General features: G+C 36.4%; 1 protein-coding gene across 1 annotated transcript in view; it reads right to left on the bottom strand.

The window, feature by feature from the left end:
- Window positions 1–2,041: 2,041 nt before the first annotated feature.
- Window positions 2,042–18,164, bottom strand: part of PPAT (phosphoribosyl pyrophosphate amidotransferase) — a 35,835-nt gene continuing 19,712 nt past the window's right edge. The window contains exons 2-11 of the mRNA XM_006198149.4: window positions 15,770–15,836; window positions 11,805–12,011; window positions 10,380–10,492; window positions 10,131–10,276; window positions 9,518–9,590; window positions 8,844–8,995; window positions 8,296–8,423; window positions 7,132–7,353; window positions 5,530–5,650; window positions 2,042–4,459 (exon numbers count right to left, since the gene is read on the bottom strand). Coding sequence (XP_006198211.1) covers window positions 4,194–4,459; window positions 5,530–5,650; window positions 7,132–7,353; window positions 8,296–8,423; window positions 8,844–8,995; window positions 9,518–9,590; window positions 10,131–10,276; window positions 10,380–10,492; window positions 11,805–12,011; window positions 15,770–15,836 — 1,495 coding nt within the window. The 3' untranslated portion in view covers window positions 2,042–4,193. The remainder of the gene's footprint in view (window positions 4,460–5,529; window positions 5,651–7,131; window positions 7,354–8,295; window positions 8,424–8,843; window positions 8,996–9,517; window positions 9,591–10,130; window positions 10,277–10,379; window positions 10,493–11,804; window positions 12,012–15,769; window positions 15,837–18,164) is intronic.

Here is an 18,164-nt window from a genome sequence, read left to right as displayed (position 1 = left end):
CAGGCTGTTTGCAAGAGAGTGAGCCTCTTGTACTAGAGTTCTCTAGAGAAACTGAACCAATAGGATAAATAGAGCTTAAGAAACTGGCTCACACGATTGTGAGGGCTGGCAAGTCTGAAACCTAGGGCAGGCCAGTAGTCTAGAAATTCAATTAAGAGTTGAGGTTGCAGTCTTGAAACAGGTTGGAAACTCGGGGAGGGTTTCTAGGTGGGTGCAGTGTTGAGAATTCTGTCTTCTTCAGGAAACCTCAGTCTTTGTTCTTAAGGCCTTCAGCTGTCTGGATGGGGCCCGCCCACATTATGGAAGGTAATCCACTTTACTCACGGTCTATTTAAAGGTTCATCACATTTAAAAACTACCTTCACAGCAACATCTAGACTGGTGTTTGAACACACAACTTCGCACAATTAGACAAACTGAAACATAAAATTAACCGTCACATCTAACAGAACCATCACTGAAGCCAAACAAGCACTTTTCAACGATTGAGGAAGCAAATTCAATGATTGAGGAAGAGTGCAAGGACCCACTCGGGTCTCCTTTGTGTAATCATTTTCTATTTGCCATAGTGCAGTGAGAAATTCCAGAAAGGTTAAAAGCATTGGTTCCTGCCATCCAACAACTTCTCAGCTACATGAGAAGACAATTTCAGCACACAAAAGCATAAATTTTGCATACTGCTTACTCTAAAATGTCTAAGGAGTGTGCAGTTTTTTTCTGAGTCCTGGATTTTCACTCTGACCTCTCTATGAAACATGAGGGCAATTTTCCTTAGAGGTGTTGACTACACTGTACTTGAAACCTAAAGAAGGCATTGGGAACTCAAAGGATGCCCTAGGACAAGATAATATGATTAAGTGGATTAAGTCTACCTGTGAAAGCAAACTTTGCTAGATCCCAGGAAAGAATAGAGGTAATGTCTAAAATACGTACAGTAAGAAGTAATATTTAAAACATAGAGATTAAGAAATATTTAAATGTGGGTGCACTACAGAGGGCTGGAGAGGGCACTGACCTCTTTGTTTTCTTCATTTTTAACATATAGTTAAAAATGCATGTAGTTTGATTTTTTTTTTTTTGAGGTAGGACCCTGGTATCTATTTTTAAACAGACTTTTAAAAAGCAGTTTTAGGTACATAGCAAATTGAGCAGAAGGTACAGAGTTCCCATTTGCCCCCTACCCCCGACATAATAACCTCCCATTTGCCCCCTACTCCCGATATAATAACCTCAATATCTCCCCCACCCCTCAGTGGCCCATTTATTATGATTGATGAACCACACCGACACATCATTATCACCCCAAATTTATAGTTTACATTAGGGTTCATTCTTGGTGTCGTACATCCTATAAGTTTGGACAAATATATAATGACATGTATCTGCCATCATGGTAACAGTAGTTTCACTACCCTAAAATCCCCTGCGCTTCACCTGCTCAGCCCTCTCTCCTCACCAACTCCTAGCAACCACTGACTTTTTTACTGTCTCCATAGTTTTACCTTTTCCAGAAGGTATATAGTTGGAATCATACAGTATGTACTCTTTTCAGACAGGCTTCATTTGTTCACTTGGTCATAGCCACTTAAGTCCCCTCCATGTCTTTTCATAGCTTGACAGCTCATCTCCTTTTAGGATTGAATAATATTCCATTGGCTGGATGTACCAGTTTATTCATCTACCTACTTTATTTTGATTTTAAATAGTACTCCTCCCCAACACACACACACACAGTTTGGGAATCTAAGCCTCCTCTTCTGTGACACCCTCCCTGTTCTGGCTAGTGTCCCCGTGGAACATGCCTTTACCGTAGTGCTTACTTAACACTGCACTTCTCGTTACTTTATTTGTCCCTCCTATTTGTCCAAAACCTGCAGTTTTGCTTGGTTCGTAAGAGATGGCCTATTTATTGAAACACCTGGATCAGAGTAATGAGATCAGCCTCGCTGGTGCCGAGTATGGATCCTGGATGTGACCATCACTGTACTGCTCACCGTATAACACACTCACTAAAAGTCACTATTAAAAAACAGTAAACACATTTAAACATACTTATTACATATATTTGTCACCAACGCATCACAAGGAGGTCACAAAAAGGTAGGTTTCGTTCACAGTAATATAGATCCCGTGAAAACATGATTTTCTCTGCTGTTTACAAGTATAGAAATTTAAAGCAGTTAAACAACATTTGAGATTAAGCTGGTATAAAATTGTAATCCACACTTTAGAAACCTGTGAAATAAAAGGCCATGATGGAGAAACAGTAAGAAATCTGTAGAATTATCAAACTGTCACAGTACCATTTTCCTTTATAAAAGCACCTCAGTAAAACAAGATAAAAACTATGGAAAACAACAGAAATCAAATCAGAGATTTTGGTTTAGTACTTTCCCTGAGTCTCTTGTTTTGAAAAAATCAAATATAAGGCTGGTTCAACATTGACCCATAGGTCTTGCCTCCTCCACGCTGCTATGAGGAATACATTTAAGACAAGAGGTTATACACTCATATGGTCCCAGGGCTTTATCCAAATGCTGGTTGGCTTATGTCACCACCACAGAGATATCTGACCCACTGCTGCCTGCTGCGTGTGGGCTTAAAGAGCTGTCACCATTTTGCCTTGGCCTGCCATAATATAACATGTGAGGCTGAATACCAAATGAAGACAAAAGATTACAGTTAATAAATACTACATTTCTAGATGGATTTGGACACTACGTACATCAAATTATAGTAACAATAACACAGAAACAAACACTTTCATGTTTTAAAAATCTTATGTAAAACAAGGGTTGGGGGCAAGTCATCTTAAAGTTTTAAATCTCAGATGTTAACCAAAAAATACTTAAAAAAAATCTACTTCATAAGATTCCCAGTAAAACAAATTGGAAAAAGTGATGTTGATGCTCAGAATTAGACGAGCATGCTAACCGAAAAAAGTCGCTGTCTCCTTGATCCTTGAACAAATTTGGCCCCTACAGTGTTTCTACTTGATCATCTCATTGCAGTGATCTTTATGTGTATATACACATGTTTGCAAGTGATCAAGCACTTCATTAAAAAAGCATATAACCAAATTAAGGATAGAAGGTTTGTTAGAATCTAAATATTTAGTTTTTACTTCAAACGTACAAGGTTACTTGCTGGGCTTATACTATAAGGTATAAGTAGTATGGATCATACTTTCTAGTCAAATGTAGGAAAACTTTTTGCAAGATGTGTCTTTGCTGTCATTCTTAGGGCATCTCAAAGACAGGTGGCAAATACTGCTAAGCTGTGTGTCTTCCTTTTGAAATCTGAATTGCAGACCAACAGTCAACATTTCAAAAGCTAATAATAATCATGCACTGTCTTAAAACTGAAGGAGGAATGATGGCTCTAGCCACTAACAATAACTGCTGTTAGTTATTTAATTTAATAATGTAAGCACCCCATTGCACAGATTGGGAAAGTGAAGCACCAAAAGTTGTATTTGTTTTTGTTTTTCTTTAAGAGAAGCCAAGGTCCTAACTATAATCAAAACCCTAGACACTAGATAACTTTGGGGTATAACAAATTGAAATGTTATACTTGACTCACATGTCCTGTTTGTACTACACCACCTTAGTCTGACCTCCTGTAAACTGTTAAAAGTATGGACATGGCAAATGCCACTTAACCACCTGCCTTCTCCGACCAGGTGCAAAAGGCTAGCCAATGCTTGAGTTAAAAAACGAATACCATATAACATTGTATTATATGTGATTAACAAGGTTAATTATAAAAATACTCCATAACTGATTTTCAATAATTCTCAAGAAACCCTCCACAAAATTCTCTAAGAATCTGTGGAGAAGTACAGTACTTGGCAATCCTCTCTAAAACAGAAATTTACCAATTCTTTGCATTACTGTTGATGATCTGAAATTAAATGTATATGGTCTCACAATTGGTAGCCTAAAAGTACTAAACTACTAAATAAAACTGAAAGGGTCACCCAAGTTCCTAGATAACACCAAAATATTTATCTAGGGTTATTAAAGAAAGTATAGCACTTTGGTACCCTTTTCAGAAAAAAATTTCAAAAGGTATAACACAAGCATGTGGCATTTTACATTATACCAACTGAGTAACAGTAAATGGATAAAGTGTAACCACTACAACTTCTCCACGGACTTTGTATCTTGAAACATCATATCTACCCCTAGCAGCTACCATTCCAATTCCACAGGGTATTTTCCAGTCAGACAAGCTGTACAATGATCATTCTTTTCAAAACTTTCTAGACCATTCCCATTTTCTTGAACCATAATATCTTGCTTTGTACAATGACCGTTCTTTTCAAAACATTCCAGACCATTTCCATTTTCTTGAACCATAATATCTTGCTTTTTCACTTTCTGTTTTTTAAATATTATCCCTTCTTGCACAGATGAAACCAGTCCTTTAACTGACAGATACACAACACTGTTTGCTCCTACAGGGCAAAGAGAAAAAAAAAAAAAGCCATGAGATTTCATCTGGAAAGGAAGACCTGCCTTAACAGAGAATAGTTAAAAACAGAAAAACATAAGCCAGAATAAAAATTTCTCTTTTAGCCTCTCTTAAAAAAGGGGGTGGTGGTGGTGGTGTCAACTAGGGGATCAGTACAACTCAGGCTTTTATTATTATTTTTTAAATTTTAAATTGGAATTTAAGGGATAACATAATATAAAATAGCAGTGGAGGATTCAAGTGGAATAGATCTGGAAGGCTTCAGGAGTAATTTTCTTGATTAACAGATTTTGAAGTCAGGAAAATCTGGGTTCAACTTTAAGCTCAAGGTCACTTACTTATTTCCTAAGTCTATTTTTTCATCTACCAGATAAGGGAAACATTACCTAATTGTGACATTTTTGTGCTGTTATTACAATAAAAAAGACATGTTCCTGGCAAAGAGCAATTGCTCATAATATGTCAGTTGGGTCATATTTGAAATGTTTAACTGGTAACCTCTAGGCATGACCAGTCAAGAGAAACACCAGCCATATACAAACAGTGTTGGAGGTACCATACCTGGCTGAACATGTATGTGACATTTAGAGTTTATTCCTCACCTGACTTTGAAAGGCAAATGTCTTATCAAGAATGACCTCCATCTCCAAGTCTTCTGATCTCATTATTAAAGACAAACCTACATAAGCTTTTCACTTTTTGACCTGTACTGACATCAAAATTATTCTATTAGACTCTACAGTGAAATTGCTTTTGTTTTTCTTGTGGTCTGACCTCTGGGAGGCTTTAACTGATATGTAGTTCTTTCTACTGGGAAAGCCTTTCTTCCTTATCCTCTGGTCCCACCTTGGCCTTGCTCTCCATCACGGCACTGACTATGGTCCATCCACATGAGGCATTCTCACTTTTCAGAACAGTGTCCAATATCTGCTTAACATATACACCATCTACTTTCAACAAATATTGAACACTATTTTTTATTAAAATATCTAAGCTTTGGATTTTCTGTTATTAGATGAATAAAAGATAATTTATAGAAATTTTAATACCTACCTAGATAATCTGAAATATGCTCAAATTCTGGTTTATTGGCAATAAGCTCTTCTTTTGTTGGTATGTTTATTCCCATGAAGCATGGATATTTAATTGGGGGTGAAGCTACGCGAATGTGTACCTTGGAAAGAAATCATTTCAGACATTTCGTTAGTTTGACATTCACTGTAAGAACAACTATGCAAAATTCTGTCATTGAAAAATGCAACATAAAAATTGTTTAACGGAATATTTTAACAACATTTGAGTAATAAATAAAGCACACTACAAAATTTCTTCCACAGTAATAGGTGAAAATGAATCCTAGAAAATCATGTGATATACATACAGAACTCTGGTGTTCAGTTAGAACTACTTTTATAATTAATTCATTTACAAGAATCCTACTTGAGCAACCCTGCTCTAGACTCCAAAGCGTGCTAAATAAGAATTTCAAAACGTCAGCCACTTGTAAAGGGTTTTTACAGAGCTGCCCGTTGTTTCCTTGCATCACCTATTAACAAGGACAGTTCTTTCTTCTGATCTCCCATTTCTCACTGCATGACTTTATATTCCTAGGATCACCTTCATTTTTTGCTGTAACACTTGAATGGCACTTCTGCCTACCTCTTATTGTACCATTTTAAAAAGAAAAAATACAATCTTCCAGGATATAATAAAAACCTGACCACTACAAAGAGCTATCTGGGGGAGGGGGGAGATAAGTAGGTTTATTTACTTATGTTTAGAGGAAGTACTGGGGATGGAACCCAGGACCTTACGCATGCTAAGCATGTGCTCTGCCACTTGAGCTGTACCCTCCCCACCCAAAGAGCTATTTTTCTCTACTATTTTGTCTATCATTATTTTCTGCCTTTTGTCAGGTACGTTTACATGGCTGTAATTGGTGTCCACATTTACTTTCTACCTTTGTTATAACAGCAACGATTTCCCCACATTATGCAGTCTTCATAATTATAGTTTTTAGTGGCTGCATGATATTTCATCATACTGATGTATCAATTTCCTAAACTATTTCCCTCTGGTAGATACATGCTAGTAGGTAGCCATTTCCAGTTTGTTTGTTTACTTATTTATGTCTACTCTTTTTTACTATTGTAATGGATGCTGAATTGACTTTACATTTCATTTTTATTACTTGCTTTTCATAGAATGCCACAGAGATTCCCATAATCATAATAATAGTCATAAAAAAGGGCTGGAAAATCATAATCATAATTACCTTAGAAGCTTTCCAAATAGACTATCATACTGCTTTCTATACCGTTTTTCTCCACAATAGATTTTATTTCTAAATATGTTCAACTATTACCTGTAAATGACATCTCACTTCTGTAATTTGAATTACTGAAATATTTAGTTAGAAAAAGCTTTGAGATTTGAAAACATAACCTAATGTGTCAAATTTATGACACTAGGATTGACTATACATCTTCAAAAAGAAAAAGTAATACAAATTTAAGAAGTATTTTATTTTGTGATTTTTGTTAGTTTTAAAACTAATTTTATAAAAATGTTAACATAAAATTTACACAACATGAGAACAGTTTTTATCACATTGTTAATTATTGGTGCTTTAGGGTATGTTCTAATATTACTTACCTCTTTTGCACCAGATTCTTTGAGCAATTTGATTATGGGTGAGATGGTATTGCCCCTCACAATTGAATCATCTACAAGAACAATTCTTTTGCCTTTGAAGTTGTCCGACAATACTCCAAATTTTTTCGCAACACCAAGCTGTCTTAACCTCATGTTTGGCTGAATGAAGGTTCTTCCTACATACCGGTTTTTACATAGCACCTCCACGTATGGAAGCCCACACTGACAGGGAAGGAAGAAGAGGACAATGAGCAGCAAATGTACAGAGAACGCTAAGCTCCTATTTTCTCCAGGTCACGCTCCCCTTGTAGCATGTATGTAAATTTTTTAAATGTGGTTGTTATTCTGAACTCTCCATCATCAGATTACAATTTTCCTTCACTATTTAAAGGAGAAAAAGGCAAAAAGAAGAATCATTGAAAGTCCTCAACTTAGTGGGAAAACCCACTCATTATGTTAGAATTTGTAATGCTGCTCTCTTAAATAAATATTATTTCTCTATCTTGGAAGAGAACACTAAGAATGTGAACACATGACAAAGAATAAATCACTGTCAGAAAAATCCAAATAAAATTATCAGCAAGAAATGAATTAAAACCAGTAGGCTGAGGAGATGCTCTCTGAGGGACAGGAAGTGATTTATCCTCTTACTAAGGTACCTCCTCTAAAATGTTGCATATTATTTCTTTTAAAAATTCATACACTAAACATTCAAATATAATGAACGCTGGGTATTACACCTAGGATCACTATAATTACATAATCTACCTGGTTACAAACAGTGAAATAAAGCATAGTACTAAGAACATTAAAGAGAATTAATGCAAACAGCTCATCATCACCCATACTTAATCGGGAACAAATATACCAGTGGCTTGTGAGGATACTTGCTAGTAAATATACCTTAAAATTCTACATATATTCATGATGTTATCTTTTTAAATTGAAGAGGACCATTTTCCTATGTCTTTGGGTGAACTTTTTGTGGACTCTGCTAAAAAAAATAGTGCTGCTGAATGAAGAGGCTGGAAACTAAGTAACTCATAAAGAAACCAACATTTTTTCTTTCTTTGCAATAAACTGATGAGTTTCTCTTTATATACATGGATTTCTAATTTCAGTGCTAGATGAACAATTCACTGTGTGTTAATTAAGAGAAAATACCTTTGCTGCGTAACCAAGAGCAGCAGGCGTAGCAGATTCCGGAACCGTGCTAACCAAATCTGCATCCACAGGTGCTTCCATGGCCAGCTGCTGACCACAACGGTATCTTACTGTGTAAACCATTTGGTCTGGAATGTTTGGAAAAGGAAATAAATTATTTATATGTAGTATAATATAGCTCAGCAGAATATCACTATTCTAAAAACTAGCTTGTTAGAACCCTATAGATTTGAGCACAAAAAGAAAAGTAAGACATAAAAAAAAACCCCCACTAAAGTGGAAATACGTAAACTGGGGGAATTTACTATTTAAAAAAAAATAACTTTAATACATATCTGAAATCCTTACTCCTAAAAGGAAAATAAAATCCAGGAGTCAGATGAAAAGGAAAAATAGTCATCTTATGACTTGTAGGCTCAGATCCAAATCCACAACATATAACTATGTGCCTTCACAGAGCCAGGTAAGACTTTGGGCCCCAGAACTGCCATGCTTCGATGGGATAAACAACAGACTTTAATTAATTGTTATCAAGATATTTTACTTACCTTCAAATATACTATCTGGTCTTGCAAAATAAACATATTCAAAGATACAGAAGGCCATTGGGTTTCCTTCAGACCTTGGTATAATATCAAGAGTTTGGACATTATGTCTGGATATTTCCACAATTTCTCCAGGCAAGACTTCACGGTAATATCTTGGGAAACAATGTTAAAGAAGACTAAGTAAACCAGTACTTAAGGCTAACTATCAAGTAGAAAGTACAGAGTCCCTTCCCCTATAGAGGAAAGTCTAAAAATGGCTTAAAAAATAAAAAAAGTAATATTCCTCCAGTAATAATCTCTATAAATCTGTTACCCCTAAATTCAAATTTAGAAAAAAAAAAAAATAAAAGCCTTATGTTTTATTGATTATTGGAAGAATGAAGACTAAAGAGAACATTTTTATCCTAGTTTAAAATTTTTGATCCTTGATGAGGAGATTTTTTCCTTTCTAAAATAAGCCTCATGGTATTTTGAAAACAAGATGCTAGGTCCAGGATTAGAAGGTTATTGTTGGAACATTAAAGTCAGTGCAACTGCTGAATACAATGTACAAAAGAAACTGCATTTATAAATATGTATTCTCGCAGACATCAGAAACAGAACTTTCATATTATAATAAAAATTTTTTTACTTATGTGGCAAAAAATTGATCTGCTGAGTGAGATAAAACTTACCTTGCACCAATAGATAAAAAGCTACAAGATTCTGAAGACACCACCCATCCTTCTGTTTCTGAAGATTTTTTTTCTGCAAATCACGAGACAATAGGTTCAATCAATTCAAGAAATTTTAAAAGAGGCTTATCTATTTAAAGAGAACACTTAAATGAAAAATAGATAAATAAAAGAGCTCAGAGAATATCCATTACTATGACCTTAAGAGCACATGGCTCCTTGTTTGACTAGAACCAAAGATAAAATTAACAATTCTAAGATTCCTCCAAATATTATGATTTCATGGCTTGAATAAGATATCTGACAAGTCAAAAAGAAAATCACTGACATCATACTACATAAATGAAAAAGCTGGGCAAAGGAGATAAATAAAGGATATAAAGTAGGCCATTGAGACAGGACAAAATGGGAAAGCCCATTAAATATATTAAAACTGGCTTATCCTCAGAAATACTCAAGGAAATGTACTTTAAAAACTAAGTACCATATTTTTCTTTTTTACCTAGCTTTTACTCAATAAGCTTTCTATACCTCAAAATTTCAGGGTTTGCCAACAGTAAGACAACGACCAGGAAAAGCATTATGAAATTATATTCCCTTTGAAGTTCATTACCTTTATCATTTATATCAGATACAGGAATAAGACGACCAATGCATAGAGGACGATTTCCATAAGGATCTCGAACTGCATAAATAACATCCCTGTGCATTATAATCAGGGAGTATGCTGTGGGTGCCTCCTTCATTAAGTTTTTAATTCTGGAATTAATTAAATAATTGAATGAATAATTTCAGTTATAAACACGTGCAAGGCAAAGCTCTCATCACCAGACCTGCAGGCTCAGCCTAATTTTATAATTACCTTGCGACCCAGTCTGGGGTGTCATCTTGTTCCTGGGGAGGGGTATATGCCAGTAACTGGGTGATCATTTCACTATCAGAACTTGTTGACAGACCAATACCATGACGCAGAAGCTATTTAGAAAGGAGAAAGGTTGTAATCATTAGAAAAGGAAGAAGCTTCACCTCACCCCTCACCCAATTGCCTGCCAGCACAGAAAGAGACCAGGCATTGTGCTCGGGTATCAAAATCCTGCATTCTACCAAAGGAAGGTATGCTATATAATAATGGAGAACTGCTGCTGGAGGCAACGGGAAGTCTTTGAAGCTTCTCAAACAGAACAAAAAAGTGCTTTAGGAGGTATGTAGGACAGCTTTTGAAAACTAAGTTTGATGGAATGTAGACCTGCAATGGGTGGGTGGTGGAGGTGGGGCAGAGAAGGCATGAGGATTTGGGATTGCCGTTCCAACTTTTTCAGCCCTGGACACTCCTGATGAACAGGAAACATTCCCATAAGAGTGGCACATTACAGTGGGGGACTCTCAACCTAGATTTGATGGTTGTAGTAATGGTGGCTACCCATCCTCACTGATTGTCCCTGGTAGAGTAGAAGGAATCGACTATACTGAGCAATTAAGTGTAGAAGATGTACTAAAAATTGGTTGAGTGCACTATGATTACGAGGTTCTGAGCAAGACTGATTTGGACAAGGGCATCACCACTAACACGCATAGGCTGAGTTTAACACTACAGAGCATTTTCAGTAGCAGCAAAATGTGTAGTGGTGAAGTCTAGCATCTGGGTAAGGGGTTCAGTTTGGAAATAATGAGCTAGGTATTGTCTGGAATTGAACTTTTAGTGGTTAACTCTAAGCAGTAAGTTTTATGAATAATTTTTACTTCATATTTATACTTTTTTGATTGAAAAAATTTTTAATTTTTCATTTGGGAGCAAAAAAACTAGCAAATGAAACTTATTATTGTCATTATAATAATCCCAGCATCTAAGAAGAGAGCAGGACAACGCTCTGGGAAATAATTAAATCAATTTCCAAATATCTAATCCAAAACAGTGCATTAGAATTACCTTAGGAGCATATTAAAATGCAGACTCAGCAATCTCCCACCCCAGACTCTGGGGTGATACCTTAGAATTTGTAATTATAACAAGAAGTCCATGTAATTCTGATACAGTTGGGGTTTTTTTGGAGGGGAGGAGGTTGGGGGAGGACTTAATTAGGTTTATTTATTTATTTTTAATGGGGATTGAACCCAGGACCTCATGCATGCTAAGCACATGCTCTACCACTGAGCTATACCCTACCCCCCAATACAGTTGTTCTCTGCAGTTAGGTAACAGGATAATGTCCTTTATCAAGTTCCTCAGTAACTTCTTTTTATTAATTTATCACAATAATAAAAAAAGCATTAAAAAAAAAAAACTTACCTTTTTCCTTAAGCGAGCAGCATTTACCAATTCGCCATTATGTGCCACAGCTATTTTCCCATGAAGTGTTTCAACAACAAAGGGCTGGCAATTTTCTAATTCACAGTTTCCTGTAGTGGCGTACCTCGTGTGTCCAATTCCAAGATTTGAAGTATATAATTTCTTCAAATTGTCCTCAGTAAAGACGTGATTTACAAGACCCATTCCCTTGCAAATTCAAAGCAAGAGCTCATCTTATGAAAAAAAACCACTAGTAACACTTTTATAAGCCTCTGCTCAATCTAAAATTAGAAAATGCAGTTGACTTAAATTTTTCTGTGCTTCAGAATTCTAATCTTAAAAAAAAAGACAGTGATAAATATGAGAACTGTGAAGCACTAAAAAAATAATTCGAGGTGAAACTCACATGACATAAAATTAACCATTTTTAAGTGAATGATTTGGTAGCATTTGATGTATTCACAACAATGAAGTGCTTGTTTTATAAGACACTTTTTAATGAAACACTGAGGAACAGATGTACTAAGTGATAAAATTTGTCATATACAATAAACTAAATTATTTGCAATTTTAAGTTCAAAGCATGTTAAAGTATTCAAATAAATGACCTATTTGAGTCAGCCTAGCAAACTATCACTGGCACAGAAACGCATCCTAGTTTGACAAATAGAGAAACAGCTGATCCAAAGAGTATTACAGTTGACCCTTGAACAACATGGGCTTGAACTGGGCAGGTCCACACATTCATGGATTTTTTTCAATAAATGTATCAGAAGAATTTTTTTGCAGATTTGCGACAATTTACAAAAACTGGCAGACGAACCGTGCAGCCTAGAGTAACCGAAAAAATTAAGAAAAAATTAGGAGTGTCATGAATGTATAAAATATGTGTAGATGCTATTCTGTTTAATCATTTACGACCATAAAATATACACAAACCTACTATAAAATGTAGTGAGTTAATCAAAACTCACGCACACAAACACTACAGACTGTAAATAGCACTATCTGTAGTTGCGAGCAATGCAAACAAACATTAAAGTGGAGGATGACATCTTAACTGCCTAAAATGAACTGTACTGCAGACAGTCCCACTGTAGTAATTTCGTTGCCACCTCCTGTTAATATGGGGTGAGCTCAGGTGTTACAAGTATCCACTTAAAACACCATGTGACACCAATTATTTCTGGGTGAGCAGTTCACCTCTCCATTACATTGGCTATCACAGTAAAAAGTCACCTCTCCCAGTTCCTGTGTATTTTTCATAGTGTTTAGCGTCAATACCATACACCTTGAGTAACATCGTGGGACCCATATAAAGTGCTGCTAGTGATTCTGGAAATGATCCCAAGAAACAGAGGAGAGTCATGCCGTTATAAGAAAAAGCTGAATTGCTTGATGCGTACTGTAGATTGAGATCTGCAGCTGTGGTTGGCTACCATTTCAAGATAAATAAATCCAGCATAAGGACCATTGTAAAGAAAAAGAAAATACATGAAGCCGTTGCTGCGCCTACATCAATAAGCACAAAAACCTTGCATTTTTTGCAAAATACCTTTTTATCTCATATCAAAAATGCTGCTTTTATGTGAGTGTTGGATTCCTATAAGAAACGTATACATACCTATTGACTCTAATATGATTCGAGAAAAAGTGAAGTCATTATATGACAACTAAATGCAAAAGGACAGTGAAGGATATAAAGCTGGAGAATTTAATGCCAGCAAAGGATGGTCTGATACTTTTAGGAAGGTATTTGGCTTAAAAAAAGTCAAGATAACAGGGGAAGCAACTTCTGCTGACCAAGGCAGCAGACAAGTTCCCAGACACCATTAAGAAAATCAGTGAGGAGAAAGGATATCTGACTGAAAAGGTTTTTAACTCAGACAAAAATGCTCTATTCTGGAGCTGAGGGGGAAGCCACAAAGGACATTTACTAATAAGGAAGTGAAGCAAGCACCAGGATTTAAGGCAGGAATAGACAGGCTAACTCTCTGTTTTGCACAAACGCCATGGGCTTTACGATCAGGACTGCCCTCATCTATAAAGCTGCTAACCCCGAGCCTTGAAGGGAAAAGACAAATACCAGCTGCCAGTCTTTTGTTTGTACTAGAAAGCCTGGACAATGAGAACCCCTTTACTGGATTGGTTCCATCATTGCTTTGTCCCTGAAGTCAGGAGGTACCTCGCCAGTAAAGGACTGCTTTTCAAAGTTCTTTTGATATTGGACAATACCCTGGCACCCAGAACCCTATAAGTTCAACACTGAAGGCATGAATAGTGGGTCTACGTGCCCCCAAACACAACATCTCTAATTTAGCCTCCAGATCAGGGGATCTTAAGTATCTTTAAGGCTCATTACACATGGTACTCTATGGAAAGACTGTCAATGCTGCAGAAAGGAATCCTGATAGAACATCATGAAAGTCTGGAAGGACTACACCACTGAAGGTGCCCTCGTTGTTACAGAAAAAGCTGTAAGAGCCATCAAGCCTAAAACTATAAATTCCTGCTGGAGAAAACTGTGACCAGATGTTGTGCAGATTTACGACAGAACCTATCAAGGAAACCACGAAAGAGATTCTGGATATGGGGGGAAAAAGGAAAAGAAAAAAGAAAAAAAAAAAAAAGGTGGGGAAGGGTCAAGGGCACCTTGGAGAAATTCAAGAGCTAAATTCTTCAGAGGAATTAACAGAAGATGACGTGAGGGAGGTGAAAGCTTCTGAACCAGCGCTAGATAATGAGGAAGAGGATGCAGAAGCAGCAGTACCAGAAAACAAACTGATGTTGGACAGTCTGGCAGAAGGGTTCTGATTATACGAGACCGCTTTTGATTCTTTCACAACATGGACTCTTCTATGAAATGGGCACTGAAACTGAAGCAAACAGTGGAAGAAGGACTGGTACTTCACAAACACTTTTAGAGAAATGAAAAAGCAAAAGTCAAGACAGAAATCAGTATGTATTTCCATCAAGCTACACCCAGTGTGCCCACCTCACCTGCCTCCCCCCTCCCCAGACAGCAAGATCCACCCCTCCTCTTCCTCAGCCTACTCAATGTGAACGAAGGCTACTAGGATGAAGACCTTTATGATGACCCACTTCCACTTAATGAACAGTAAGTCATCATCATGTCGTTAATAAACTTATCTGCTGTGTATGTGTGTGAGTGTCCCCATGTGAAAACCAAGTACCTGTACAATGTTTCTATGCCACCATCATCAATGCCTAAGTAGTCATCCTGTAGACCATCATGTGCAAGTCTGGCATCAAAGTGGACAGTCCATCCTTATACAGGCATAAAGTGAGTGATCTTTTATAACCATTCATTATTGTAGAGGCTACCATAAAGCAATCATATTGCTGCTTCTTCATTATCAATGCATGAATCATTATACCTGTGAATATGAATTGCTTTTTCACATTATCTTTTCATTTTTGATGTCACGTGTTAGTAACACACATAACATCTACACTGTTTTGTATCATGTAAGACTACATTAACGTAGGTACTGTAGGTACCGACAGATTCACATGCATCTTGTAAAAAAGACAATGTAAGCTTATTGTCTGGATTAAATACAGTACTGTGCTGTAAATGTAATTTCTCCTTATGATTTTAATAGTTTCTTTTCTCTAGCTTACTTTACTGTGAGAATATAGTATAATAAATACAACACACAAAATATGTGTTAATCAACCGTTTCTGTAACGGTGAGGCTTCCTGTCAACCGTAGGCAATTAAGTTTTGGGGGAGTCAAAAGATATATGCGAATTTTCGAAGGTCAGCAGCCGTAACTCTTGTTGTTCAAGGGTCAACCATACTTCTTTCTTTTTTTTTTTTCAACCATACTTCTAAATACAAATTATTCTTTATTCAAATTTCCTTCCTTAGCCCCCATATACTAGTGATCTTCTGGCTATTGTTATCTTTATTATCAATATTTTGTAATGTTTAAATATACCTTGTGTGTTTTGAATGTTGGCATCCAATTCCCATCACTGGTCACAATACCAGCACTCTCCTGACCCCTGTGAATATAAAAAGTTACCAACTATTAAATTTACGCCACTGATAAGCTTCTTAATGAATTTTGTGAAACAAACTTTTCTCGATAGCATCCATGAACTGAGTCTGACAACCCTTAAATGCCACTACTACTAGTGCCACTTCTATGCATGATGTTATAATGACAAGATTAGCAACAGCAGCAGATGAGACTGAGTTCTAATATGCCAGGCACTGTCAGAAGCATTTACCGGAATGATTTTGAGACAGGAAGGAAGGGGGCAGGGCACAGCCACTCAAGGAATGACAATTAACATCAAAATGGTGGAAGATCAACCCCCAGAGGCCTCGAGGCTCAAGATGGTGGGAGATTTGACTTCTAGTAGACCTTGAGCTTCATTACTGCCCACTGTAATATGAAAAACATGCCCACAGGTGCCATGACTGTTCCAAGACTAACCATAAAAGGTCAAAGAGTGGGCAATGGCCAACTTCCTGGGAATCCCAGCCCCTTCCCCAAGGTAGTTAAAACAGTCTTCCCACTTGTTAGCATATGAAGCTACTGAGCCCATAAAAACTGGCAACACAGCACCTTGTGGCCACTTCTGGCTCCCTCCTCTTTGGAGACAGCCACCCCAGTCTATGGAATGTGTAACTACTTTTACTCTAATCTAAGCACCCAACCCCCACACCTCATAGCCTTTCTCTTGACTTTTGAAACAGCCTACACTTTATGCAGTATGTATCTCTCTAAATAAATCTACCTTTACTCAACTGGTTCACTCTTGAATTCTTTCCTGTGTGAAGCTAAGGACCCACATCTGGCAGGGCACATCCCAGGGACTCAGAAAACTGAGACCTGGGACACAGCCCTCCTCATGCCCCACATCCATTTTTCCTGCATCAATCTAATTTATTAGTCTTTCAAAACAATCCTGTGAAGCAGGTTCTATGATTACCATTCACATTTTATAGACAGGGACAACACTAAAGAAATGCAAGTAACTTGTCCAGTGTCACACAGAGAATGGTCAGAGAACAGTGGCATGGCCAGGATTTCAATACAGACAATCTGACTTCAGAACCTGGGCTTCTAACCTTTGTAGTTATGTGACCTATAAATAAGGTTGAGTATGTAGATCTAAATGAAAATCTCTAAATAAAATAGGTAAGATGCTTAGTTGTGGGAAACATTATTATGAACAAAATTTATTCTTTAGTTTTCTTGTTTTGCTTTTTTGCACTCTCCAAATTTTCTCTTACAAATATTTATCACTATTTTTTATCATAAAATAATAAATGCTGCTTCAAAAAAAACCCTAAGCTGATCAGGAACTCTGGATCTAATTTGCTGCATTAGTATTTTTAGATGATACAGAGAAAAAAGCCAGAGGCTAGGCTTCTGGCTAGGTAGGGCAGGGTAACTAGCTTCTGGCTAGGTTGGGTAACACATTGGTAAAACCTAGATCTGCACCACTCAATATACTCAAAAGATAAAAATAAAGGTATTAATTGCTCAACAATTTTTAATGTTTCTGAACAACTGCTATAAATACTAGATGTTTATTAACACATTTTGTTCCAAAGAATATATATCAGGGTAGAAATAAAAAGTAAACCTCTATCATATATGTATTTATACATCAAAACTTATACATATATTTATTTGGTAAAAACAATCTTTTCCAAAATTATATTTAGGCATTTTAATAACATGAAAAACTACATTAATGTACTTGCATAGTAAAAATCTAAAAAACTAAAATTGAAGTGATTTTACTAAATTATCAATGTGTCAAATACTATGACCTATTATGCTGACCAGATATGTATAATAATATACATCCTATACAACTGAATAATTTGTGACTTAGGATTTCTTTTTCTTTTTTTAAATTGAAATATAGTCAATTTACAATATTGTGTTAGTCTCTGGTGTACAGCATGGTGATTCAGTTATAAACACACATATATATATTCTTTTTCATTATAGGTTACTACAAGATAGTGAATATACTTCCCTGTGCTATACAATAGGACCTTGTTTATCCATTTTATATATAGTAGTTAGTATCCGCAAATCCCAAACTCCCAATTTATCCCTCCCCTCCTCCTTTTCCCCTTGGTAACCATAAGTTTGTTTTCTATGTCTGTGAGTCTATTTCTGTTCTGTAAAGAAGTTCATTTGTGTCTTTTTTTTTCATTCCACATATAAGCGATAACATAAGGATTTATTTAATGAAATGATGTGGTCTTTGGTTAACCAACATTAAAAGACTAAGTGATTCATATCAGAGGGAAAAAAATAACATTAGCCATAAACTTTAGGGTAGAAAGAACCTCTGCTCATC

Source organism: Vicugna pacos, chromosome 2 (assembly GCF_048564905.1).
Source record: "Vicugna pacos chromosome 2, VicPac4, whole genome shotgun sequence".
Lineage (NCBI taxonomy): Eukaryota > Metazoa > Chordata > Mammalia > Artiodactyla > Camelidae > Vicugna > Vicugna pacos.
The sequence above is the reverse complement of the archived record's forward strand: the minus strand, read 5'-3'. Positions and strand labels throughout refer to the sequence as shown.